At 42.6% G+C, this 25,805-nt stretch overlaps 1 protein-coding gene across 5 annotated transcripts in view; it reads left to right on the top strand.

Annotated features, from left to right (window-relative positions):
• Positions 1 to 25,805, top strand: part of Ddr2 (discoidin domain receptor tyrosine kinase 2) — a 116,634-nt gene extending 90,829 nt beyond the window's left edge. For 2 of the 5 annotated variants that reach the window (XM_075989040.1, XM_075989039.1), the window contains 14 exons: positions 236 to 467; positions 749 to 896; positions 1,286 to 1,391; positions 3,476 to 3,659; positions 8,360 to 8,603; positions 9,449 to 9,511; positions 10,336 to 10,466; positions 14,045 to 14,255; positions 15,646 to 15,869; positions 17,333 to 17,460; positions 19,702 to 19,890; positions 20,172 to 20,406; positions 21,599 to 21,748; positions 25,461 to 25,804. In XM_075989040.1, coding sequence (XP_075845155.1) covers positions 236 to 467; positions 749 to 896; positions 1,286 to 1,391; positions 3,476 to 3,659; positions 8,360 to 8,603; positions 9,449 to 9,511; positions 10,336 to 10,466; positions 14,045 to 14,255; positions 15,646 to 15,869; positions 17,333 to 17,460; positions 19,702 to 19,890; positions 20,172 to 20,406; positions 21,599 to 21,748; positions 25,461 to 25,595 — 2,380 coding nt within the window. In that variant the 3' untranslated portion in view covers positions 25,596 to 25,804. Of the gene's footprint in view, positions 1 to 235; positions 468 to 748; positions 897 to 1,285; positions 1,392 to 3,475; positions 3,660 to 8,359; positions 8,604 to 9,448; positions 9,512 to 10,335; positions 10,467 to 14,044; positions 14,256 to 15,645; positions 15,870 to 17,332; positions 17,461 to 19,701; positions 19,891 to 20,171; positions 20,407 to 21,598; positions 21,749 to 25,460 lie in introns of all 5 variants that reach the window. The other 3 variants (XM_075989037.1, XM_075989041.1, XM_075989038.1) reach the window with 2 other exon arrangements.

Raw genomic sequence — 25,805 nt, 5'->3', positions numbered from 1 at the left:
CCCCCAGCTCCCTTGTGGTGACAATCCCTGGGTTGAGTGGTGCTTCGGAGACAGGAAACTGACCACAAATGGGAATGGTTAGGATAGAGAGACACATGGGGAGGTCCTCAAAGTCCCGCTGGACTAGACTGCCGCTTCCCGCTCGCTCCTCGGGCACAGGACAGCCGCTCGCTATGAGCTGGTGACTGACGCTTATTCCACAGCTTTTCTGTTTGCCTTACCCTTCCCGCTCAAGGCTTGACTCTGAAGAAGGAGACGGAGCCTGGTGCCCCGAGATCCCCGTGCAACCTGATGACCTGAAAGAATTTCTGCAGATTGACTTACGTACCCTGCACTTTATCACTCTTGTGGGGACCCAGGGGCGCCACGCAGGGGGTCATGGCATTGAGTTTGCGCCCATGTACAAGATCAACTACAGTCGAGATGGCACTCGCTGGATCTCCTGGCGCAACCGGCATGGGGAGCAGGTAAGAAGAAAATGCCCACCTTCTGAGGGAACATATGTTTAGTTATAATAGAACCACTCAAATGGACTATGTGCTCAGTTATGTGTATGTTGAAACCTGACATGCCACTGTAAATGTGACCAAAGTGCAGGAGATGGCACAGAGGGTCTATTCGCTCCGCTGGGGGAGCTGAGTAATTATACTTTCCGTGAGTAAAAAGCGAAGGCTTCATCAAATGCATGATGGGTAAAGAAAGACGAGTGTGGATTTAAGCCACCTCTGCTATTTCCTCTCTCTCCTAGGTGCTAGACGGAAACAGTAACCCTTACGATGTTTTCCTGAAGGACTTGGAGCCGCCCATTGTCGCCAGATTTGTCCGCCTTATCCCAGTCACGGACCACTCCATGAATGTGTGCATGAGGGTTGAGCTTTATGGTTGTGTCTGGCTAGGTAAGAATCTACTGAAGGGATCGTATGCCCCATATGGAAACTCCTAAGGCCTGGGAACTGAAGACCAGCCATCAACTCAGAAAGGGATGGAGTCATTCACCCTTGGAATGAAATGATTCTCCCTTGGTTAAGAGAGAAAAATAAGGCATGCACATCCAGCCAGGGTTTGGTGCCCTGGTGCCTGGAATGACACATTCGGAATTACTCAGGTAACTGCCACTGAGGTGGGCTTCTAACAGTGTTCAACTGTGAACCCAAACTGAGCCCCAGTGGACATGATGCATAAGATTGTGCACCCCTGGTAGCTCAAGTAGCTTCTTGGGGCACCTGGTCAAGTGGCAGGCACATCTCCTTACCAGAGACACTGACAACTGCATTTCCTTTGACAGATGGCTTGGTATCTTACAATGCTCCAGCTGGGCAGCAGTTTGTACTCCCTGGAGGCTCCATCATTTATCTGAATGACTCTGTCTATGATGGAGCTGTTGGCTACAGGTAAAGTCCAGAAGACTGAAACAATCACACGAATGGGGAAAATGGCCATAACAAAAAATTATTGTGATATAGTCAGTAATCAACGAATCAGTGAACCCCCCAGTATTATGTCCATGAGGGATGCACTGTGAGACAGCTGAGATGGGGCAAGCTGCGAGGTACTTGCATCTCCAATTTGTAGCTTGCTTTTGCAAAGCATAATAATAGTAATAATAATAATAACAATAATAATAACACAGTAGACAGGAAGAAATTACACAAAGCAAGAGCTAAACTTTGTGATATGGCTATAAATGTGGGAGTGATATTTTTGGACCCAGAAATAAGGATGTATGTTCCAAATAAAAGTTGATTTAGTTAGAGATAAAGTAATAAGTCACAGATTTAAGAAACAATGGACTTCATAGATACAATACTTTAGAAGCTGTGAGAAGAAAAACTATTCTATTAGGGTTTATAATACATAAGAAAGGCTTTCAGGATGAGCTGGTAATGGAGGCAGGGAAAGGTAGGTAGAAGGGTGCAGAGGAAACAGTAGAGGATGATATTGATCTGATTATGGCAAGAGATGGAGCTGGGAGCAGCAGAGAAGCCTGAAGTGGATGGATGGAGAGCTGGGGCAGAAAAATATCACTAGACACATGGGGGTTTAGAGCTGGGTAAGACACGTGCCTATCCATTCTAATCCCTCATTATAATCTTCTGGCCCATTTCTAACACTGTTTCTTCTTAGTTCAGTCTTTATCAGCAAGGACTGAGCCTGGAAGAGAGGTCAGACTATTGTGAAATTCAGAGCAGAAGAAATATTAGTGCATCTCAGTAAGCATATTGTAAAATTACAGCCATTCTACTAGCTTAGGTGTGGAGAATGAACTTTCACCCTCAGCTGATAGTCCCTGGGGAAGTCCTGATTAATGCAGTCATCTGTTCCTACTTATATCCATCTACTTAGTCATTCACTTCTGCTCCACTCTCTTGCAGCATCTTGACATCATCAGCCACACCCTAACTAGCGTAGAGTCAAGGCACAGGGGAAATGAGACATCACTTGAATCCAATCCAACCAAACTTTGCTAGTCAGTTCTTATAATGTATGAAGAAGTTGCCTAGGTGTTGTAGGTATTCAAGGAAAATGGAAATGGGTCTTGCTTTTGGGGCATTCACAGTTTGCGACAGCGGCTACATAAGAAGATTGATTACTCTATGTATTAGTTACTTTTTTCACTGCTGTGTCCAAATACCAGACGATAAACACCTTGGGGAAGAAGGCTTTATTTTAGTTCACAGTTCATCGGCAGGAGAAGGTGCAGCGTGGCAATGTTCTCGGTGGTGGTGGGAACTTGAATGCCAGGGCCAGGACTAGTAAGAAGGAGATCAAGAAGAGGGAAAATGGATAGGGAGAGGGTTTTTTTTCCTTTTTAGCGTCATCAATACAATGATTCATTGAAGAGTCCTAAGGTTGGGGAAGGACATGATTGGAGTTGTGCTTTAGGTAGATCCACCAGGCAGGTGGCAAAGATTAGATTTGAGTCTAATGAGAAATTAGTGAGGTAGATTTTTAAATCCCAGATCCCACCAGGTAAAATGAATAGCCAAGGCCATAATGACAATCTTAGAAACAAGAAAAGGAAGAAATAGTCATTTGGGGGATTATAAGTATCCAATTGAATTAATATTGTCCTAATGATCTATTCCCTTGAATCAGTGGAGAGGTCAAATTTCACATAAGCAAATGTTATACAATAGCCAATGTTTGCTACATGGACAGCAAACCTTTTTAAGAGCTGGCTTATTAGTTTATATAAAAAACTTCTGTTATGCACTGTGTTCTTGCCTACGCTTATCAGCCGAAGATGGTGTCTTGATATAATGATTTACTATTATCAAAGTATCATGGACTACACAATATAGAAAAAGAAGTCACAAGTATAAAATGATTGCTTTCTCCAAATCCTTGCATCTCTAACATTATCTATCGTCTCTTGTAAAATCCGGTGGTGAAGCAGTGGGGTGGAGAGTTCTTCTGTGGGTGCGTGAGTAACTCTGGGCTCCCCTCTTCTCTCCTCTTCCGTTGTCCTGAGCAGTATGACTGAAGGGCTAGGCCAGTTGACCGATGGGGTATCCGGCCTGGATGACTTTACCCAGACCCACGAATACCACGTGTGGCCTGGCTATGACTACGTGGGTTGGCGGAATGAGAGTGCTACCAACGGCTACATCGAGATCATGTTTGAATTCGACCGAATCAGGAACTTTACTACTATGAAGGTCAGTGGAGTTAGGTGTCACAGATTTTCCTAAGGAAATTCAAAATTTTAGTGGGTGTGTGGGATGGCGGGGAGGAAGGGATTTTTGATGAGCCTTGAACTGATATCAACAGAACTAGATTTTAGAATATATTCCACTATTACAAGTATACGTAAATTCAAAATCACACTATTTTCCATAACAAAATTCTTTGGAAATATCACAGCATGCGTTCCAAATCTGCTCATCTACTAGTCCCTCCATGTCTGCCTCCACACCTATAGCATCCCCAAGAGAAACCCCCAAATTAAGTAAAAACTAGATAAAACAAGCAAAATCCCCCCACATTCCTCTATCCTTCCTGCATCTTCAACACCTCTTCACCCATCCCAGTGGCATTGGAGCTGTGGCGAATCACACAGCATACCATTTTGTCCAATCAGCCCCACCCAGGATGTTCATAGCAACGAATCATTGGTCTGGTTCAAGGTCTCTGACACACCATCACCACTGGACCCTCACCAAAACTCCTCTCGGACATCCTGCTGTCGCCCTGGTCATGGAAATCCTGCAGCTATTGTTCCGCAGAACCAGTTCCTTCACAGGCTCCATTAGGTCAGAGACAGGGTAAATGTTAGGATGCGCCAACCCAAGGCCCAGGATGTGGTCCTGGCTCGTAGCTGAGCTGGTCAGTCTGGGCTGCTGGGACAGCTGCCTCAGGTGAGGGGCAAAACCAGCTCTCCCATGCCCATGGTGAGGGGTGAGGCCATCTCTCCTGAGTGTGGGAATGCAGGGGCAGCTCTCCCACAAAGGGTGGGACCAGTTCTCCTGCTGCAGTGTCCAGTGAGGGGCAGGGACAGCTCAGGATGGCCCTTGGATTTCAACATGAATGGTTCCTATGGTCCCCTGTGGTAACACACACCATGGAGGGCAACACAGACCCCAGTTGCGGTAGGACTACAGACCCAGACATGGCCCTTGGCAGCAGCTCAAGGCTGATGTCACCCTGGCCTGCATTGGCAAGCAGGCCGCCCACAGTAGCCTGCTTCTCAACACGTTCCCTTTTCAGCTCTGCCTCTTTCCACAGCACATGGACCACTCTGCTTTCCTTTTATTTCTCCACCTTATGTTTGCTCATCATAAGGACACCTACCTGCCCTATCCCCTGTGGCACCGGAGGTGGGGCGGGGGTGGGGTGGGGAAGGTGGTGGGGTTGCGGGCTGTGGATGTTTTCAGCCAGCTGGGGACTGTGAGGACCCTGGATGGCCTGTGGTATATTTCACCCGCCTGGGCTGAGTAACCGAGTCATTTTATTTTTAAGGTCGTTTCTTCATTTGTTAATTCTGGGATAGGCTAGGTTAGGCCCATTATTATTGATTTACCACCTCTCTCCCTTCCTCCCTTCCTAGTGCCAGAGCCAAATATTGTTATTCAATTAGGCATAGAAACAGTTATTTCATCAGTGCATTACAACAGAACAGTTCAGTGGAAATTGGTGACTGACTATTGCTGAATGGTTGGGTGGAAGGCAAAGGCTTGGCAAAGGCTGCCCCAGAGGCTGCCATGTAATGGACCATAGCAAATATGAATACATAAAGAGATCCGCAGAAGGAAACGTAAGGCCTAGATTTTATTTTCTCTGAAGTAAGACTGCACCACGAAGCCAAAGCTTGTTGCTGCCGTTGATAATGTCTTTGTTATAATATCAAGTGTTTCCTGGTATGTGGTTTAAATCCTTATCCTCCCCTTCCCTCATTCCACCCCAAGTCTGCTTTAGAGAGAAGGGCACAGAAAAAAAAAGAAAGAAAGAAAGAAAAAAAGAAAAACAAAAAACAAAACAAAACAACAACAACAAAACCATGCAAAAAAGCAACCAGATTCGCTCTAAATCAGAGGGGTGTTGAGGAAAGCCCTAGTATTTAGTGTAAGGTGAGACTGCAGGGTTTTATATGGTTTGTGTGTAACTCTTTATCATCTATGAAAGCACAAAAGGGAACCTCACTAAAAGCCTCAGGAAAGGGTGGGCGAGTCAAATTTGGCCTACCACATGAATATTCATGTATCTGATCTTTCTCCATGTTGATATTCATGTGCAAAGTATTAATAATCCACAAATTTGGTAACTCTTACTCAGTATCCAGTCTTCAGTCTGTATATGCTTCTTGAGTTAAGTGGAAAATATATTAATTATATTATATATTATATAATTAAATTTCATCTGTTCATCTGTGTTATTGGTTTCACAACTATATTTGGGGAATAATATGCTAGATTCTAAGTGAAGAATATTCCCTATCTTGGGCCATATTGGTCCCAAGGTCAGTAGGAAAGGCAATATTACTTTGCAAAAGAATGTATGCAGGGTCATATGGGACTAAGAAGAAGGAAATATGTATTCATCAAATACAAAGTTGTCATTCCTTACATAAACCAAGTTTTAAAAATACATGCCTTCTATAGTACTTCCAGATACTAATGGATAATCTCTTTTAAGTGGGTTAACAGTTATTCATTAAATGACCATTTAAGATCAGGATAGAAGGAACAACATACGCCCACTCTGTTGACTAGTTGTTGGAGGATCTTTAGCCATCGTGAAACATAAGTGTTTGCAATTACATGTAACACATTATTCTTCAAAGATTTTTGTAGATGGGAAGTAGAGAGATGCAAAAGAAAGGAATATGGATCGCAACAACAAAAATATGCTGTAAGAGAAAATTTTTTTGTATTTGTCCTTAATGTACCTGTGAACATACACATAAACTCACAGGGAGAATTTGATTTAACAAATAATTAAATGAGTTTTAAATTATCCATGAGGTTATAATATTTCATCAGGAAAATGTGATCTTTCTGAATCTCCAGGATTCTTTTCAGCCAGTTTATCACAGATCAAAATGATTCCAGAGCTTAAATTAAGAAACCAGAAATTCCTAAGGAGAGCTTCAGGGCCATCTTCTTAGGCAACCAGATCCCACACATGTTTTAATTTTTTTGGCAAAAAAAGTAAAAGATGACTTCCAGGGCACTAATATCTTATAGATCAGGTTTCTTTCTGAGGCAAATTACTCTGCATTTCTTGCTTTGAAGAATGGTTAAAGTATACTGTTCAAGCTTATTGATGCATCCAAAGTATATTGTTTTAATAAATAAATATGTGAGCCCACATGGGATGAAATCCTATCCTATTTATTTGCATTCCCAAGGAATTCTTGAAACATCTGTAGGAAAGATTATTACCTTCCCTGCAGGGTACTTACCCAGCACTTTGCAGATTTCAGAACATCTGAAAAACCTATTGAAGCTGGAGAAGGCATTTCTTCGATTTCTTTTTTTTGCCCTTAGCCTTACTCCATTGACTTGGGGGCCAATAGACTAGGATGTTTATTTCACTCAAGGAAGATATTAACCCATGTGTTCATCAATAAAACTTGGGGAGGAAAAAATCCAAATGGAAAAGAAGGCTTCTCTATTTCTCTGCGGTATGGTACACAAAAGGGCATTGGGATAGATGTCCAGGGCTCCATATCCAGCTGTATTGTGGGTTGACCATAGGTCAGAAAAGCACGTGAGTATGTGTATCTCGTCAGCACACATACTTGGGCAGAAGGTTTTTGTACCCTCTAGTAGCTCTCATGATCTACCCTTAGAATATCTCTGGTCCAGTCATTTGTCCTTATGTCATTTCCTTCTTTATTTAAAAGTGAATTCATCCTGGTAGTCCTCCACTGACTATCATCACTCAGGGCCTAAGCAGCCATTAAAACAGAAACAGGAAATAAGGTCCACGAACGACAGTCAGGCCTTTCAACCCGAGAGGCTCTTGAGGGACAGTGGCCAGCAAAGATCTGTATTCCATGTTAGACCAAGTCAGAGGAGATGGAACTGAGCTGCTGTAGGAACCCGAGTCCGTTGCAAACATACACATTGCATCTTTTGTGGGTTGTTGGACTGCTGTGGAATGTTTGCTCTTGATGACGTCACAGGCCTAACAAACATCCCACTGAAAGGGTCATGGGTCAGGAGAGTAATGGCAGCTACCTTCTAATTGACTTTTTGTCTCATCTCAGAAATTATCAGTGAGAAAGACTTGATTCTCCCATCTGAATGATTTTACTTAAGCTGAATTTGCTTACGTCTGTGTCTCTGACTGAAAGTGCCAATCCATGTATGTGAAGTTAGAGTTCCGTAAAGAAAGATTTTCCTTGTTTGCATATGACTTTCTCTCAAGTTTCCCACAAACCCTCCCTGAAAAGAAAAGGTCTGGCTTTGGAAGGTACTGGGGAGGAAGAAGGGTGCCACGCTGGGTCACCATCCCAGATCAGAATAGCTCAAATGTGGGCAGAGAGCAAGTATGATCGAGAAGGTGGCAGAGCCAGGAGAATTCCTGTGGAGGACAGACTTGGTACGATGCTGGTCTAGTCCTCCCCTAACAGCTGGGACACTGCAGCCTGGCACAGAGTTGCAAACTGGAAATGGGTACAGCATTCTAGGTGTTAGGGGCCCAGTATGGTTCTGCTCCGCGACTCTGCTGACGTCATCCTAGGTTTCATAAGGACAGAACTGACCTGTGTATCATTGCCACTGTCCAGAAGATTGAATTATGGGTAGTAGTCAGAGAAACAGGCAGGTCTAGGTGTTTCCTGGGCAAGTTAGGCTGTTTTCCTGTGCAACCCAGCGGGGCTAGCCTGTGTCTCACATGCCCCTCTCTCGGCCAGGTCCATTGCAACAACATGTTTGCTAAAGGTGTGAAGATCTTTAAGGAGGTCCAGTGTTACTTCCGCTCGGAAGCCAGTGAGTGGGAGCCCACGGCCGTCTCCTTTCCCCTCGTCCTGGATGATGTGAACCCTAGTGCTCGGTTTGTCACGGTGCCTCTCCACCACCGAATGGCTAGTGCCATCAAATGCCAGTACCACTTTGCTGACACATGGATGATGTTCAGCGAGATCACTTTCCAGTCAGGTAGGAAACCTTGGTCCCCACCTGGAGGAGAGTGGGTTGATGCAGGACGTGGGAAGGGCATCCAAGCTGCTTCCTGGAAGTTCTCTGGAGGGGTGGGGTTACCAGGTGCCTCACAGTTTTTTGGAAAAAAAGAGAAGCCTTTCTAGTTTTATGAAGTTATAGGGAACGAGAGTGGGGCAGTACAAAGAGATTTAAGTCAAAGAATTTAAAAAATGATAATAAATTGTGCCAAAAATGTTACAAATAACTAATGTGGCTTTGGAGCCTGTCCTGGAACTCGCTCTTGTAGACCAGGCTGGCCTCGAACTCACAGAGATTCCTCTGCCTCTGCCTCTCAAGTGCTGGGATTAAAGGCATGCACCACAACTGCCCGGCTCAAATTAAGACTCATAATGGAAAACATTTAAGCACTATCGAAGTATTCACATGAAAATTTCTAACCATTATGTACAAAAGTAAAGAGAACAATGGATCTCCTTCCATCTCTCACCTTTATTACTAATCTTTCATCACCTTTATTCATTTTTGCTGTAGTAATTGTAAGAAAATCTAAAACATATTTTGGTTTATTACTAGCATTTTGAAATGCATCTAAGAAAATACTTCTTGAGGCAGGTGGATCTCTGTGAGTTCAAGGCCAGTCTGGTCTACAAGAGCTAGTTCCAGGACAGTCTCCAAAACTACAGAAAAACCCTGTCTCAAACTGACCCCCCTCCCTGCCAAATCACTATTAGTAACCAACTAAATTGATTTTTCAACATGCAAGGTCTCAGGCTACCTTCAGATGAGCCATTGCCTGCCTGGCTGTTTGCTCCAAGCTCTAATTCACTCTTGTTCTATAACAGATACCGCAATGTACAACAATTCTGGAGCCTTGCCCACCTCTCCTATGGCACCTACAACCTATGGTACGTATGATTATTAATTGTTAAATATTATATTGAAGACACTTCCTGCAAGATAAAGAAGGAGAGAAACTGCAAAGACCTCACTGTGAGTGGCTTGCTTCCATCCATGAGCTAAAGGAAGAATAGTCCACCCCCAAAGTGAAGGGTCCAGAGTTACTCTCATTTCTGACCATTGGTGAGTTTCTGCAGCTGAGAGGGGCAGACTCTTGAGTGTTCCAGCTGCTCCAGGAAGGTTTAAGGTGCTTGGAGAAGAAACAAGTAAGGGACTATTTCTATTTGAGACCCATAGCAGTGATCTCAGGGCATGGAAGGGGCCATGAAACAAAAATGCTTTTCTGTCTCCCTAGAAATGAGTATCCAAAGTGCACTCTTTGCTTGAGGATGTCACCGGCTATAATAGTCTGAAGTCTATTAGGAAACATGGGGATAGATCTCTCTTTCCGGGAATCTCAGCTCCCTTGGCCCATCTCAAAGAATGAAGGGAGTGGGACTCATTTCTTACCTATTTGTCATGCGTGCTAAGAGCCTTATACATATAGACTGTCACAATATAGAGGGGAAATGTGGGCATGCGTAGAAAAACTCTTCACTATCTAGTCTGAGACATGGAGAGAGGGAGGGTGGTGGGGACTCACGGAGGTGCAGTGTAGAAAATAGGAGCAAAGTAATAAAGCAAGATAAGTAAAAGCTGAAATATGAGGATGGCACCTTCTGGAGTTCTCCTGAAGGAACAGGGTCTGTCTCCATGCTCTCTTCCAGTTATGGCTGCTTTGTATTTGCCCTGCGAAATGATTCTTTCCTCTGCTTTCTCTTCTTGGCCACAGATCCCATGCTTAAAGTGGATGACAGCAACACTCGGATCCTGATTGGCTGCTTGGTGGCCATCATCTTCATCCTGCTGGCTATTATTGTCATCATCCTGTGGAGGCAGTTCTGGCAGAAGATGCTAGAAAAGGTGAGGCTGTGCAGTATGGACAGGGAGCTATGACTGTCAAGGCACCAAAAGTGCCAGATTCCAACAAAGTTTTAAGAGGCTAGTGAGTTGCCTGAGGCTACCAAGAAGCAGAGGCATGGAGAAGGCTGTTGAAGTGAGCCAGAAAATAGTTAGCTAAGTTGAGTTTTTCATTTTCAGAATGAAGAATTTAGAGTCTCCCTAGAAATCTCAGGAAATGCTTCCTAATGCATTGAGTCTGAACTTGGGCATTTCCCGTGAAGAATCTGGTTTCCCGGGCTGAGGTAGATTGCAGGCACCTGTGTGCATATTTTCAATTTGATAATGATTCTGATGGACAGCTGAGGTTGGGGATCACTCTTGGTCCTGCTAAACTTTCTAATAATGGTCCTAAAGTCCTTTCTCTTCTTTGTGCGTTTGTCTTTGTGTGTGTGTCCTATTATTTACTTTTCCTGTTGCTGTGACCGAATAGATGACAAAAAGCAACTTAAGGATTGCTTAATTTTATATCATGATTTACGGGGGAAGACAGTCTTTCATGTAGGGAAGGAATGGTGGAAGGCAGGCAGTGGCCGCTTACATCGTGCCCACAGTCAGGAAGCAGAGAGAGATGGATGCTGGAGCTCAGCTTGCCATCTCCTTTTTATTCAGTCTGGGATCCCAGTCCATAGGATGGCAGGTCTTCCCTGCTCTTGCTCCAAACACCTGCTCACATATGCATGATTATGCTTCCATGGTGACTCAAAGCCCATTAAATTGACAATGAAGCTTATGTATCTCTGTCTCTGTCTCTGTCTCTGTCTCTCTCTCTCTCTCTCTCTGTATGTGTAAAAACAGTTAGCTTCATTAACTACCAAGTAATTTATCACTATCTTTTTTTGTTTGTTTTGTTTTTTCGAGACAGGGTTTCTCTGTAGTTTTGGATCCTATCTTAATCCTATATTTTTATAAACTTGATGGTTTATAAACTTATACGTTCCAGAATTCCTCAAATTACTTGCTCAAATGACATGGATAACTTTTGTCACAAGTATCTATATCTAATATTTTAATATACAAAGGTTTATTTTCTGATGTTTGTTTTTTGTTTTGTTTTTGAAACAGTCTCCCTGTGTAGCCCTGGTTAGCCTGGTATTGTTGACTGGGTTGGTCTTGACCATGTTGTGATCCTCTTGACCCCCCCACCAGGTGTCATAATGGACTTGCACTGCCCCATCCTGCTCACGCATGGTACTTCACATGCCACTCTGGGTGATGTTCAGATGAACTAGATTGAGCTTGTTGTGATGAGTTATGCATACTCAAGGGATGATCTGTACTCTATCTTTGGATTTGTTTTGTTTTTTTCAATTGTTCAAAATTAATACGCTTCACCAAAGATGAGGATCTATAATTTTTCTTGACTTCTTTATCAGGAAAAACCCCTCAATGGACACTGTTGATAGGTGATGGTCTACCTGTGGATCTATAGAAATGTTTCTGGCTTTGGCTTTTCTGGTCAATGAGTTCCTATCAATGGATATGGGTCATAGGAGCTCTAGGCTGCGAGTCTCTGTGGAAGCTAGAAGGAAGTCATTTACTTCAAAGACCAAGGCTTGTGCCAGAAGAGGGGCGGGACACCATGAGAATGGTCTTGAATCTCTAGAACGCTCTCTATGTAGGACAGGAAAAAAAAGGGCTCACTTAAGATGTGAGAGGAGCAACCTAGCTAGTCACCTGTGGTCCTTTCTGACCTGCTCCACATCCAGGCCCCAAAGTTAGTTGAGGCTTAGTTTAAGGTTGTGGGACAGTAATATTTCATAGGAGAGAAAGTCTCTTTGCATCTCACCATCAGACAAAAACAAAACAAAACACAAAAACAAACAAAGCAAAACAAAGCCTTCAGTTCCTTAGCAGCATCTACAGAGTTGAACGGCAGACCCCACTCAATGGCGTACATATGTTTCAGGATACTAAGCAGTTCCATCTTTCAGAATGCTGAAGTGCACTCGTATCTGAATGGGTAACTCCAGCTCGAAGGTAGCAGAGGGCCGTTGGTGGCAGGAGAATCCGGCTGGCTACTTCCATTAGGCTGCTTGAAGCTAACATGTGTTCTTTTAAAAACATATTTTTATCAATTCTTTGAGAATTTTATGCAATGTGTTTTGATCATATTTATCCTCACTTCTTCCAACTTCTTATTCTCCCCCTCCTTCTTCTTTATAACCTACTATGTCCATTTTGTGCTAGGCATGTAGTCATGGGCATGGGGCCATCCACTGGAGAGTGGCCAACCTAGCAGAAGTCACAACCTTCAGGAAGACTGACTCTCCCTCTCTGGGAAGCCATCAGCTGACAATAGCCCCTCAGTTAGGGGTGGGACTAGCGTTTGTGTTTACTGAACAGCCTAGTTGGGCTACATTTTACTTGAAGAAGGGAAGAGAATCTGCATTCTCTGCTCTAGATCTTTTTCTATCTTCATTTGGCCTACAATTTACTATATTTCTCTGGGTCTTTCTTCTGAAAGCTGTAGGACTGTCTTCATCATCTGGGAGACGAATGCTAGTCTGGAAACCCCCCCAACAGCGTGAGGGCAGCTTCCTTTGCCTTTGGATCTTGAAGTAGTTTTTCTACAACTACTCTTTCATTCTTTATATATCCCTGTACAATGACTCACAGTGCCCTGGAATGACATTCTGAATTTCCTGCTAGGATAGCATCGTGTGTGTGTGTATGTGTGTGTAAAGACTTTATATATGCGTATGCTCCAACAGCACTACTAAACACATTTATAGTCCATAAAATTTCTTGTCGATACTTTTGATGGTGTTCCCAAGCAATACTTCTTGGAGAAAGTCACCACACATTTATGGAGGACCTACTAGGTTCTGGGTTTCATGTTTGCTCTGAGTGTGTTCCCGCAACAAGGTACTGTCCAGTCTAGTAGACAGACAGACATCTAATGTGCTCTATGGAGTACTCAAAGTGTGTTTATTAAAATGGATCATTTTGCAGATTCAGATACGACACCCATTAGATGCTGACAGTCTTCTGTTACTGGAGCAGGCGGTTACATTAGACAGTACGCTACAACAGCTGCTCCTTTGGTGCTTTGTCTGCTTTTAGTAGAGGTAGCTGACCATTCTGCTTGGGGCTAGTAAAGGTTAGCTTATTATTCTAGCATATAACATTAGGGTGATCAGATAGATCATTAGTCTAGCATATTTTAGAACTCCTGAGTTAATGGACATTCCAGTTTATGTTGACCCAGATCAAAGGGTTAAAGGATAAGTTGACAAAAGACATTCTTCAACAGATCTCACACACCTCTAAAAACGGAGACAGTATTTGGCTGCTGATCTGCTGTTACAGAGTTGTGTGAATGATGCAGATCTGATAGCGGTGTCAGCACGAGAGTTAGAGGTGGAATTCTGCCTCGAGGAAATATGGGCTTTGCTAAATTTCTGTAACACAGACATTTATGAAACCAGATGATCTCCTTGTCAGCTGCCTTCCTGGGGGTTTGGAGGGATGAGCTGAGAGGAGGGCTGGATGAGAGAGAGGGAGAGAGAGTCACATTCTTCCCCCTCCACGTCCTTCAGGCCTCACGGAGGATGCTGGATGATGAGATGACAGTCAGCCTTTCCCTGCCCAGCGAGTCCAGCATGTTCAATAACAACCGCTCCTCGTCCCCAAGTGAGCAGGAGTCCAACTCTACTTACGATCGAATCTTTCCTCTGCGCCCTGACTACCAGGAGCCGTCCAGACTCATCCGAAAGCTCCCAGAATTTGCTCCCGGGGAGGAGGAACCAGGTGAGGATGGAATTATGGGCAGGAGGTGGAGGGAGAAACTTTGATTCATGTGATGTAGGTATAACACTCGTGCTGCGGGTTAACCAAATCCATTAAGTCTGTGCCAGCTTCTGGAGAAACCTACAGCCTGTCTCTAGATTTGGTAGCTGCTGCTTCTAGCCTTTTCTGAAACCCTTCCTTTTATATTTAATGTCAGATGTACAGAGGGACCCACAAAAATTGGCAAAGTATCACTAAGATGTTCCCAGAAGCAGCTGGGCTGTCTCACCCCGGTCACCTTCGTATTCTGTGTGTAATGGGAGAGAAGGCCCAGCTGGGCACTCACTTGACACCAGACTCCACCGGGGGAAATTCTGGACAGGAAATTATATTGGATGAAAAAAAGATAAATGAAGCTAAAGATATTCTATAGCTGTGGGTAGCTATCTCAATAATTGAGTAATTTTGACTTTTTTTTGGTAAATATTTATTACACTGGTGTAAGATTTTATTTATTTCTTTTTATCTTTTCTCAATAAAAGTGCTGATTAAGGTACATAGTACCAGTTGCTTTGAATCTCAGTCCCCTTTAACAAGTGCCATAGAGTGACGTCAGGAGGGATGCTTGATCATTTCTGGCATCCTCGCAGCTTTCCAAGGTCATCGGCGTAGCAGTGACCAGCTTAGCAGAAGAGGACTTCTGTGCAGGAGAGGAAGGCCTAGCCAGCTGATAGGACTAAATAAAGAGGAGAGGCTCATCGAGGGATAAACTTGCGGAAAGAAGAAAGGAAATTAACATCCAATTTATCACTGATGGGGTAAAACATCATAGAAAGAAAACACTGAATTCATCTAATTTCCTAGAAACAGCAAGAGTAAAGACTATGTATGAACTTATTTCCTTAATAGAACTGGAGTAGTTAACCTATTTCCTGAAGGCCAAAACATCTCCAATATCAATCAGATTTTAACATTCTAAAGTTATGGTATATCTTAAACAAAATCATATAAATTCAATCTGCAGTTGTTTTCTCCCCTAAACTGTGTTATTAAATTAATGTCAGCATTTTGAAATTAAAAAAGCTTGCTCTTAAACCTCCAGGCTTTAAGATTGCTATCCTGATACAGAATAAACCTTCCTAAGACTTAGCCACACAATTCCATAGGATTAGTCAGGGGCCTTGTTCATGATGGTGGTTTGTGAAGAGACTGAGCAACAAAATGGTAGCCTACATTTTGAAGTCTAAAAAGAAGGGGGCTAGAGGAAGCACAACCATCCCCAGATAGGTATGTGTGAAGTGGGTTAGGCTGCCGTGGGGCCGGATTCTGGCTAACCTCTCAGATATCCCTTCTTAAAGATCTCCCCTTAGCTGCCCCCCCAGAGCCAGACTCAGTGCCCATGTCTTCTCAGCCTGCAGTGGTGTTGTGAAGCCAGCCCAGCCCAACGGACCTGAAGGGGTACCTCACTATGCAGAAGCCGACATAGTGAATCTTCAGGGCGTGACAGGTGGCAACACCTACTCAGTGCCTGCTGTCACCATGGACCTGCTGTCGGGGAAGGACGTGGCTGTGGAAGAGTTCCCCAGGAAACTATTGGCCTTCAAGGAGAAACTGGGAGAAGGCCAGTTTGGGGAGGTGAGTTGACCTTCAGAAGGAGACACCCAGCCCTTGATAATGTGATCAGAAAGATAAAAAAGATCAGTAGCACAAGGGTCTACTTAGGACTGAAGGTCTCCTCTACTTGCCTGCATTGCCGTCAGGATGGACAGTTAATGTCGACCTCATCTTTGTGTAAGAGCTGTGGATTTCCTGGGATGTTTGATTGATATATAGAAGGTTTTAAGGCAAATAAGTCACCAGAATTCAGATACCCTAAAACATACTCAATGCTTTCAAAAACTGTTTCCAGTAGGTTGCCAAGGGTGGGGCTTATGGACATCGTCATCGTTTATGGTTACCTAGGAACACCCTGCTTCATGCTGTCATTATTTTTCTTTTAATGAGAGTTATATGTCAAAATGGTAAAAGAGGGGCTGGAGAGATGGCTCAGAGGTTAAGAGCGTTGCCTGCTCTTCCAAAGGTCCTGAGTTCAATTCCCAGCAACCACATGGTGGCTCACAACCATCTGTAATGGGGTCTGGTGCCCTCTTCTGGCCTGCAGGCATACACACAGACAGAACATTGTATACATAATTAATAAATAAATATTTTAAAAAAAAGAACATAATGGTAAAAGACAAAACCAAACCAAACCCAAGCCAACCCCCCCCCGCCTTTGGTTTCAGAATTAACCACTAGGGAACGAATCACCACAAGATAAGGAGGAGCCCTCTTCTGAGTTGCCCTCAGAATGAGGCACGGAATAGTAAACTTGAGGCATGGAATAGTAAACTTTTCACTCTGGTGTGAGTCCCAGAAACCTTCAGGGAACTCAGAGCGATGTTTTCAGCTGTCATGGGTTCCCTTTAATCCTGTCATCTAAGCCCCAAATATAATACTTAGTTTTAAGTGAATATGTTGTTGACTTCCAATAAGGATCAAATATTCTCCCTCTGGGTAGGTTTGGTGTTGGAGTGGGCAGAGGAGCCTATGACATCTGTCTGTGGTGTCATATGGACTCATTCTGTCCCCTGGGTTGAAATCCTATGCCCACTATATTATTACTAACACATAGGCATAATTTATGACATTCTCCTCACCCCAAAGGATTATCTTATAATAACTGCCTTATTTTTTAAGACCACAGATTAACTTTCTCAAATCAAAGTTTAACAGTTATGCCAAATGATATTTTCTAGACCAGCTATGCTGTGATAGAATACTATGTTGTAGATTCATCCCATCCTTTATCAATATTTCATTTAATGTATATTGCTCTTAGAAGGCATCAACATATTATATTAGTTGGGTACTTCAGTATTGTTTATTAATGTTGTCAATTACTTAAATCAAAGATATGTCACCCATAGCCCCTTATTGGTCTTCAGTTATTTTGCCTGAGTTATAAGCATTAGTTTATCTCTAGGATATGCCCAGCAAGAGTACTGAGCCATCTTCAGGAGCAATGATGATGCTGAGACTAGATGACTTTTGTCTAGGTTCATCTCTGTGAAGTGGAGGGAATGGAAAAATTCAAAGACAAAGATTTTGCTCAAGATGTCAGTGCCAACCAGCCTGTCCTGGTGGCCGTGAAGATGCTCCGAGCAGATGCAAACAAGAATGCCAGGTCTGTGGTCTGAATTTTTAATTTTCCTTTACCTATTTCATAGTGTGAGGATTAGGATTACTCCTGGAAATTCTTGAGCCTTTCTTTTCTTTCTTCTTCTGAGATGGGAAGGTCAGTGAGCTGTCCCCCCAAGCCCACTCTTACATTTTATGCTTCCAATGTGGTTGGACATACCCATTTTTTCCATCTCTTTCAAACACAAATGTATATATTTATATTATAGTCACTATATCTTTCCTTCCCTTGCCCCAGTGTGCACAACAGCTCACATGTGTTCTTCGCTCATGATACCCAGACATACTCTAGAATGGCACTCTCCTCTAGCTGACTTCACAATGACAGACATCTCTCTGCCTACATCTCTGCCCTCCTGTTTTTGCCACACCTCTGTTTTCCTTCTCATCCTGTTTTTTCCTCTTTTATGCTCCTTTTCTTCTATGTTCAGCAGCTTCTCACAATGAGAAGCTACTTCTACTTGGAAATGCATCCATGGACCTCAGAGCCAAAGGACCCCCAACCCTTTAGCAGGCTTCCTAACTGGCTGATAGTCTCTTGGATCCTTTATGACATACATTGCTGTTTCCATCACCCTGCTTTATCCCCTGACAACCTTTCGATACGGGAATGGTGAGTGAATCCTCACCCGGAGAGGCACGCTGCTAGCAAACAATTGTGTCCCTGAACATCTGGATACCACATGCATCTTCCCATGTGTGTTGTCTTGATTTGTCCCACTGATATTCATCCCAAGAGGAAGTTTATTATTTCTACTCCCTAAGTTATTGCAAATTCCAAAAACAACGATAGGTTTCATGTCTTTAAAAAAAGTCTTGCAACAGACAGGCTATGAACTGGAGAGAAAGGTGAGGAAATGGAGCTGTGTGGGCTTTCCCACTTTAACCAAGAGCTTTGACTTAAGAACATACACATGAATGAGAAGCAGCACCCCCGGGGCCCACAGAGAGATGGGATATTCCTCATATTAATCGTTGCATGTGGCAGGAGAAAGTGGCAAGGAGAAAAAGACACTGTATGAAATAGGACAATACAGTTCTGGGCTGATGAAATTTACCAGGTACACTTGTGTTCACTCTTGTGTGATAGTGATAAATGTGATAAATGGCCTAGACTGTGGGTCCTCATGAGTCACCAAAACCCATGGTCTGGGGACTCATAGGAAAGTAAGAGAGGAGATGCTGAATCAGGACTACATGGGTCCCAAGAATGTGTGTGGACAGAGCCTGACTTGAAAGAGATGCATTGTCTTTCTTGCAGAAATTCTATAAAACTCACCAGAGACTTCTAACTGATTTGCCCCTGGAGTTTTGGGAATGTGGACTATGGGCTCCATGTTGACAATTTGCAACTCAAGTGTGGCTGCCACCCTGAACTCAAACCATTGCAAGTTTTGGCCAGATGCATACTTGTGAAATGACTTTAGTTTACCATGATGACTTTCAAACAACTCTGCTTGAACAGGCTACCAAATCAGTGCATATACTATGGCTGGCTGCTGGTGCAGGTGGTCTTGGGAAAAGCCAGTAGGAGAAAAAGAGAAATGATCAGATAATCAAGAGGGTGGTTATTCACCTTGTAAAATGTATCTCTACTTCATTAATAGTACGATTCAGTAGCTCTTGAAAGAGGCAAATATCTTTTTTTTATTTTTATTTTTTTAATTTTTTTTAATTTATTTATTTATTAAAGATTTCTGTCTCTTCCCCACCACCGCCTCCCATTTCCCTCCCCCTCCCCCAATTAAGTCTCCCCCCAGCCCGAAAAGCAATCAGGGTTCCCTGTCCTGTGGGAAGTCCAAGGAACCCCCATCTCCATCCAGGTCTAGTAAGTTGAGCATCCAAACAGAGGCAAATATCTTAATGTCCTCAAGTTGGTTTTTAGTGAAAAGCTCCACTTGCAAGGTAGCTTTAAACAACACATATTTGAGTCAGTAACATCAACACCTTTCCATGTAGGGGCATTTTACCACCATATGAGGGATATAAAAGTAAGACATAGATCTTGTTCTTAAGAACATTATTATTGATTAAGTAAAGATCTGCTTTGTTCAAGGAGGAGTTGAATGTGATTGTTCTGGGTGTGGTTTGTCTGTCATCTCAAAGATCTTCCAGAGGGGAGCAAGGCATGTTGTGATGGGTGGGAACAGACAATGTCGTGCATCCTTCCTTGTTCCGTTCCAATTCTGACAACCTCTGATTTTCTCTACAATCACACCCTCCAAAGGAATGATTTTCTTAAGGAGATAAAGATCATGTCTCGGCTCAAGGACCCAAACATCATCCGTCTCTTAGCTGTGTGCATCACTGATGACCCACTCTGCATGATCACGGAGTACATGGAAAATGGAGATCTCAATCAGTTTCTTTCCCGCCACGAGCCTCTGGGTTCTTGTTCTAGCAATGCCACAGTCAGGTAAAAAAAAAACTCACATCTGTTGTCTTTTCTCTGTGGTCATAAGGTCATAAGGGCCTGAAAATGGGGAGAGGTGATGTTTAAGGTTCCTGTTGTCGTGGGGATATTGTGGGAAGTCTATTATTGCAGTGAATGATGGGGGAGCTACCCTTTGTGGGGAGCAGGGGAAATCAAACTGATTCCTTAAGAGTGGAGGCAAGATATAGATGGTTCAAGCCTGGTTTGTTGTTTAGAATATGCCCCCTTCACAGCTGCTTTCTCTTTCTTATGTGTGCCTTCAGTTATGCCAACCTGAAGTTTATGGCTACCCAGATTGCCTCTGGAATGAAGTATCTCTCATCCCTTAACTTTGTCCACCGAGATCTGGCCACCCGAAACTGCTTAGTGGGCAAGAACTACACCATCAAGATAGCTGATTTTGGAATGAGCAGGAACCTGTACAGTGGTGACTACTACCGGATCCAGGGCCGGGCCGTGCTCCCCATCCGCTGGATGTCATGGGAGAGCATCTTGTTGGTGAGTCTCTACACCCGTGAGCCCTGTCCAGCAGCTGACCCTCTGGTCGGGTGGGAGACCGGGACAAATGGGAGGCAGCAGGAGGCAAGCCCACAGACCTTGATATTTTCCCTCATTTGAGAGGATCATCTCTGAACATTTATTATTATTATTATTATTATTATTATTATTAAAGACTTGCTTATTTCTGGTAAAAAGGTAATACACCATTATTGAAACTTTAGGGAAAAAGTTTAAAAATATAAAGAATTTAGTACCCTTCTTCCTCTACCCTTCCAACTATTGAATGGTCTTGATTCTAGACCTTTTTTTAAAACCCCAGCCCTCAGAGGGGAGAGGCAGGCGGATCTCTATGAGTTCCAGGCCAGCTTGGTATACAGAGTAAGTTCTAGGACAACTAAAAATACCCAGATAGGTAGGTAGATAGATAGATGGATAAATAGATAATAGATAGATAGATAGATAGATAGATAGATAGATAGATAGATAGATAGCATTTTTTAAACCTAAAGGTGCTTTGTGATCTTAAAAAAATGACATATTGGACTACATTCAGGGGACCATGTTTCCTACTCCAGTTTTTGCATTATTAAGGCACTTATTAACCAGGATGATTTAGCAAACTTCTCTTATTTTTCTGAGCTAAAAATCAACATCCTCTACAAGTTCATGTCACTATCTTTATTAAATAGAAAATATGTATTTAATGAAAATGTCATTTTTTTTCAAGACTGTGGCTATCACTGAATATGGAAGCAAGGCCTAATTCCATGCACTTGAAACATCTTCCTTTATCCCTACCATCAAAACAGCTGACTTCTCATGCTAACTTTGGCAATTCTCCAGTGTCCCATATCCTACAGGTGGCCCTTCTAGTGTTCAGAGGATGGGTAGCTTACAAGTGTGGGTTCTAGCACTCATAGAGTCCACTGGCTCATGGTCAGCATCCTTTCAGTTCTTGGATGTCATCTCCAAGAGAAACAGAACTAAGCCCAGGTCATAGGGATGGGAGAGTGGGCTGCTTTCTAGTAAGGTCATATTGCTGCTTCCAGATCCTCCAGGCAAAACTTGCCAGTTGTCACATTCCTTGTCCTTTGTAGGAGAATACTGATTCCAGATGATGAGCAAATAACGTGCTCTTTTCCTCTTTGTACCTGGCTTACTCTGATTTTGTCTTCTTCTCCTTCAATAGGGCAAGTTCACCACAGCAAGTGATGTGTGGGCCTTCGGGGTGACTCTGTGGGAGACTTTCACCTTTTGCCAGGAGCAGCCCTATTCCCAGCTGTCAGATGAGCAGGTCATTGAGAATACTGGAGAGTTCTTCCGAGACCAAGGGAGGCAGGTATGAACTACTGGGGATGTGAACTGGGGTGCTCTCAAAGGGGAAAGGAAGGTCCTGACTTAGTAGGAAGACCCCAGTTCAAGGACAGAAACAGAATTCTGTTTCTTATGCTCAATCTATTTCTGGATCTAGATTATTTGACTAGTCCACTGGGCAACAAAAAAGAGTGAAGGGAGTTAATGGTATTTGTTTTAAAAGTCTTAGAATAAGATATGGTGTTGGTTTGGGCTGGTGAGCAATGTTTCTGCGCTTGCACATCCACAAATAGACCGGGTACCCTGGCCCTTCTCTGGGGAGGCTGGGCCTGCTTATGGAGCCTTTTGGAACTTATGGACTACTGAGCCCCTAAGCTAACAAATCCGGATTCTCTGAGATATCAAGTTTTCTTTGGTTGGCCAACTATTTAATGCTCTTGAGAGACATAGGACTTAAAGCTTGCTAATAACCAGAGCATTGCAGTCCCTCAGGTGATCTGTTCATAGCAAACCTTACGTCATGGAATCATCAATAGGAAGATGGTAATAGCTGGAGACAGGTTTTGCAGGAGATACAAGTGGGTCCTGTCTGGCTTACCTGGACTTACACAAGAAAATGACAAGAGAGGGCAAGAATAACACATGGTACATGCTGAAAATGAGAACTGGCAGGGAACTTAATTTTCATCTCAATATTCTTTAGATAGTGTGGTAATAGGTATTCTCTCGCCTGTCCTAGTCAGGAGGTGGCTTAGCGTTTCTGTTGCTGTGCTGAAACACCATGACCAAAGGCAAGTTGGGGAGGAAAGGGTTTATTTGGCTTCCACATCCACACCGTAGTCCATCATTGAGGAAATCAGGGCAGGAACCAGGGGCAGTAGCTGACTCAGAGGCCAAGGAGGAGGACTTACTCCTCATGGCTTGCTCACCCTGCTTTCTTAAAGAATCTAGGACCACCTCCCCGGGGATGGCCTCACCCACAATAGACTGGACCTTTCCTGATCAATCACTAATTAAGAAAATGGCCTACTGGCTTGCTTTCAGCCAGATCTTATGGAGACATTTTCTTAATTGAGCTTTTCTCAGGTTACTTAATTGAGGTTTTCTCAGATGACTTTATCTTGTGTCAAGCTGACATAAAACAATCCAGCACAGGAGATAACCGCTCTCTTATTGTGATAAAGCAAACATTTGTCCTTGTCTTTATGAAATATGCAATGGACCAAGAAAAAAAGTTCTTCTCCATGGATTAATCTATTCAAACCATCCTTTAGGGGACACATGGCCATTTAAGAGTTGTATATTCAGTTAGAAAATGGATCCTACTCATCAAAATAATGGTCTTAATTTGAGTGTATCTTAGAATTATATGCGAAGGTAGAGTTATTGAAAGCCTCTTAGTTTTCTTCAAATTATTATTCATCAACAGAAACCCTGAAGAGTAAGTTTTTATACCAAGGCAAAATTAGATCACCATCCATGCCACAAGAGGAAGGCCTCTAAGTCCTTTCTTGCTCGTTTTACATGAATGTTTGTGATACTAAAAATGATCTCTAAATACCCAAAAGTTATTTCAATTCTATGTTATTCAATTTCACAAGAATGTGTCTTTTCAAACCATCTGATAGCAATAGAAATTCTCATTTCTAATAATCTTCAGAACTTTACTTTTTTTCATTTAGTTTTGGACAGTCTGTGTAAAAAGGCCCCCTATTTTTACCTATACAAGATACCAGCAGTGTACCAAATATACATTTTGACCATCTACCAATAGTCAAACACTGAAGTCGGATATTTGACTGACTCCAGACCAAAGCCAAATATTACCATCATATACCGAGTCATTTTTCAGTTACAACTGGAAATTTTGATAAAAATTATTAAACGGCATATCAATGTTAATAACTGATTAAACACAATTTATCAAATTTGATAAAATTTAATTGCTATTGTGTTTACAACTGAAATGTCAGTATTCTTGTTTATCAGCAGCTATATGGCTTCTGTGGTCACTGGACTACACACGAGCTGAAATCATTTTCAAGCAGTTCAGCAAGCCTACTGGATACAAGGAAGAGAAAGAACAGCTGGGCTAATGTAAATGCTAGAAGAAATTTTATATTTCGGGTTCATAGCTTAAGAAAATTTTAAACAATTTATCTCCAATTTAAAATGCTTAGACATCTATAGCAAAAATTTCAACCACTATAATGTATTTGACATTTTTGCTTTCAATTTATAGTCACAAGATATGGAGAAATTCCAGACAGCATTTTTTTTCTTGAATTCGCACAGTATAAATAACTATATAAATGAAATAGTTTTAATTTTTTCTTTGGTGTTACAAGAGGTAACAAAATCATATATATGATATGAAGTATTAGGAAACGTAACTTAAATTGTCAAGTTTATAACATTTGAAAGGGGCCTTACTAATTCCTATTATTTACTATTGCAATTTCATTGATATACATTGGCTTAGAGTGGATTCCATTGCTATTGCTGTTGTTACTTTTGAGACTGTGCCTTGCTACATTCTGAAGGTAACCTTGAAGTCGGATTCTTCTGCTCGGGATTACAAACCAGCCTCTGCCATATCTGGCATCCTTCTATAATAATTTTTATAAAGTTCTACAGTGGGCACCTCACAAAGAGATCCGCAGCTTTAAGTTTTATCAGTAATATGTGTGAATGCCTGTTATGCTGTACCCTTGTTGGTAATGGTGTCTCTCAAATGCTTGGTCTTTTACAACCATAGTTGTATAACGCGCAGAGCTGTTATGTCTGATTTGATATTCTATCTACTTTGCTATTTTAACAGAAGTAAAAGATTTTGCCTATTAGCCTTTTTACCTGTGAACTAGGAGTTGATGGGCATATGTGATTATTAGACTCTGTAAAGCCCAGCTCCTACGATACATGATACAGGCTGGTGTTGCCTGGGGTAAGGCGGGGCAATGGGAAGTAGTTAATGATTAACTAGGCACAGATATTGTGTTCAGCAGAAGCAATGATACTTTGATGATTCAGGGAACATGGAGCGTTTGAGTGTGGCTAAGTAATCTATCAGTATAACAGGGTATTAAAACTATAGGTAAAGGGATGATAACAGTATATAGAAGACAGAAGACTGGGAATTAAGCAGAGTGGCGTCCTTGTGGAGATGCTAACTGGCAACTTCAGAGCAACATCCTAGCCTGGGGGTAGGGCACAGTGACCACCCTGTCAGTGCAATCTAATCTCTTCTAAATGAGACTAATACAGAGGAGGGGGAACACAGAGGACAGTAGCAGGCATTACAAGGATGCGACCTGCATGCCACTTTCTGCATTGGCTGAAATTTTATTCCAAGCAAAATTGCAATAAAACGTCAAATGCTTTATGGAGCTGAAGTTACAAATGTAATTGATATCTTTTGTATTGGCTCAACCAAGATCCACGCTCACAAATTGGGGATCTGAGCTTGCTTTGCATTCGTTTTATCTTCAGCATGAAGATAGGGCCCACAGCATGGTCCACCATAAAATACTGCTTAAGGGAACTGGGAAAGACCATGGAAATGGGAAAGGGGCTAAGGAGCTAGAACTCCATGATTGAGAAGAATAGATAGAGTCCTCTATCTGTTTCGGTTGTTGAGTTCAATAAGATAGTGTGGGCATAAATGGAGCTATGGTACAATTTATTCACCTCCTTTCTCTTAATCTGTATTTTTTCTTTTAAATTTTTTGTTCCCAAAGACTTATCTCCCTCAACCAGCCATTTGCCCCGACTCTGTATATAAGCTGATGCTCAGCTGTTGGAGAAGAGAGACCAAGCATCGGCCATCATTCCAAGAAATACACCTTCTGCTTCTTCAACAAGGGGACGAGTGATGTCATCAATGCCTGCCAATGTTCCTGTGGCCCAGGTCCTTCCCACAAGACCTACCACTCACCCACGTTTAAGCCACTTCATCTGGACATTTAATGGACCAAAGAGACAGAAAAGCGTTCACTTTACCCTCTCACTGTCTCTTGCCTCCTCCACTACACTTCCCTATTCCCTACCACTGACTCATATATACTTTTTTACATGAAATAACT

Source organism: Microtus pennsylvanicus, chromosome 10 (assembly GCF_037038515.1).
Source record: "Microtus pennsylvanicus isolate mMicPen1 chromosome 10, mMicPen1.hap1, whole genome shotgun sequence".
Lineage (NCBI taxonomy): Eukaryota > Metazoa > Chordata > Mammalia > Rodentia > Cricetidae > Microtus > Microtus pennsylvanicus.
Note: the sequence above shows the minus strand (reverse complement) of the source record. Positions and strands in the feature narration are given on the sequence as shown.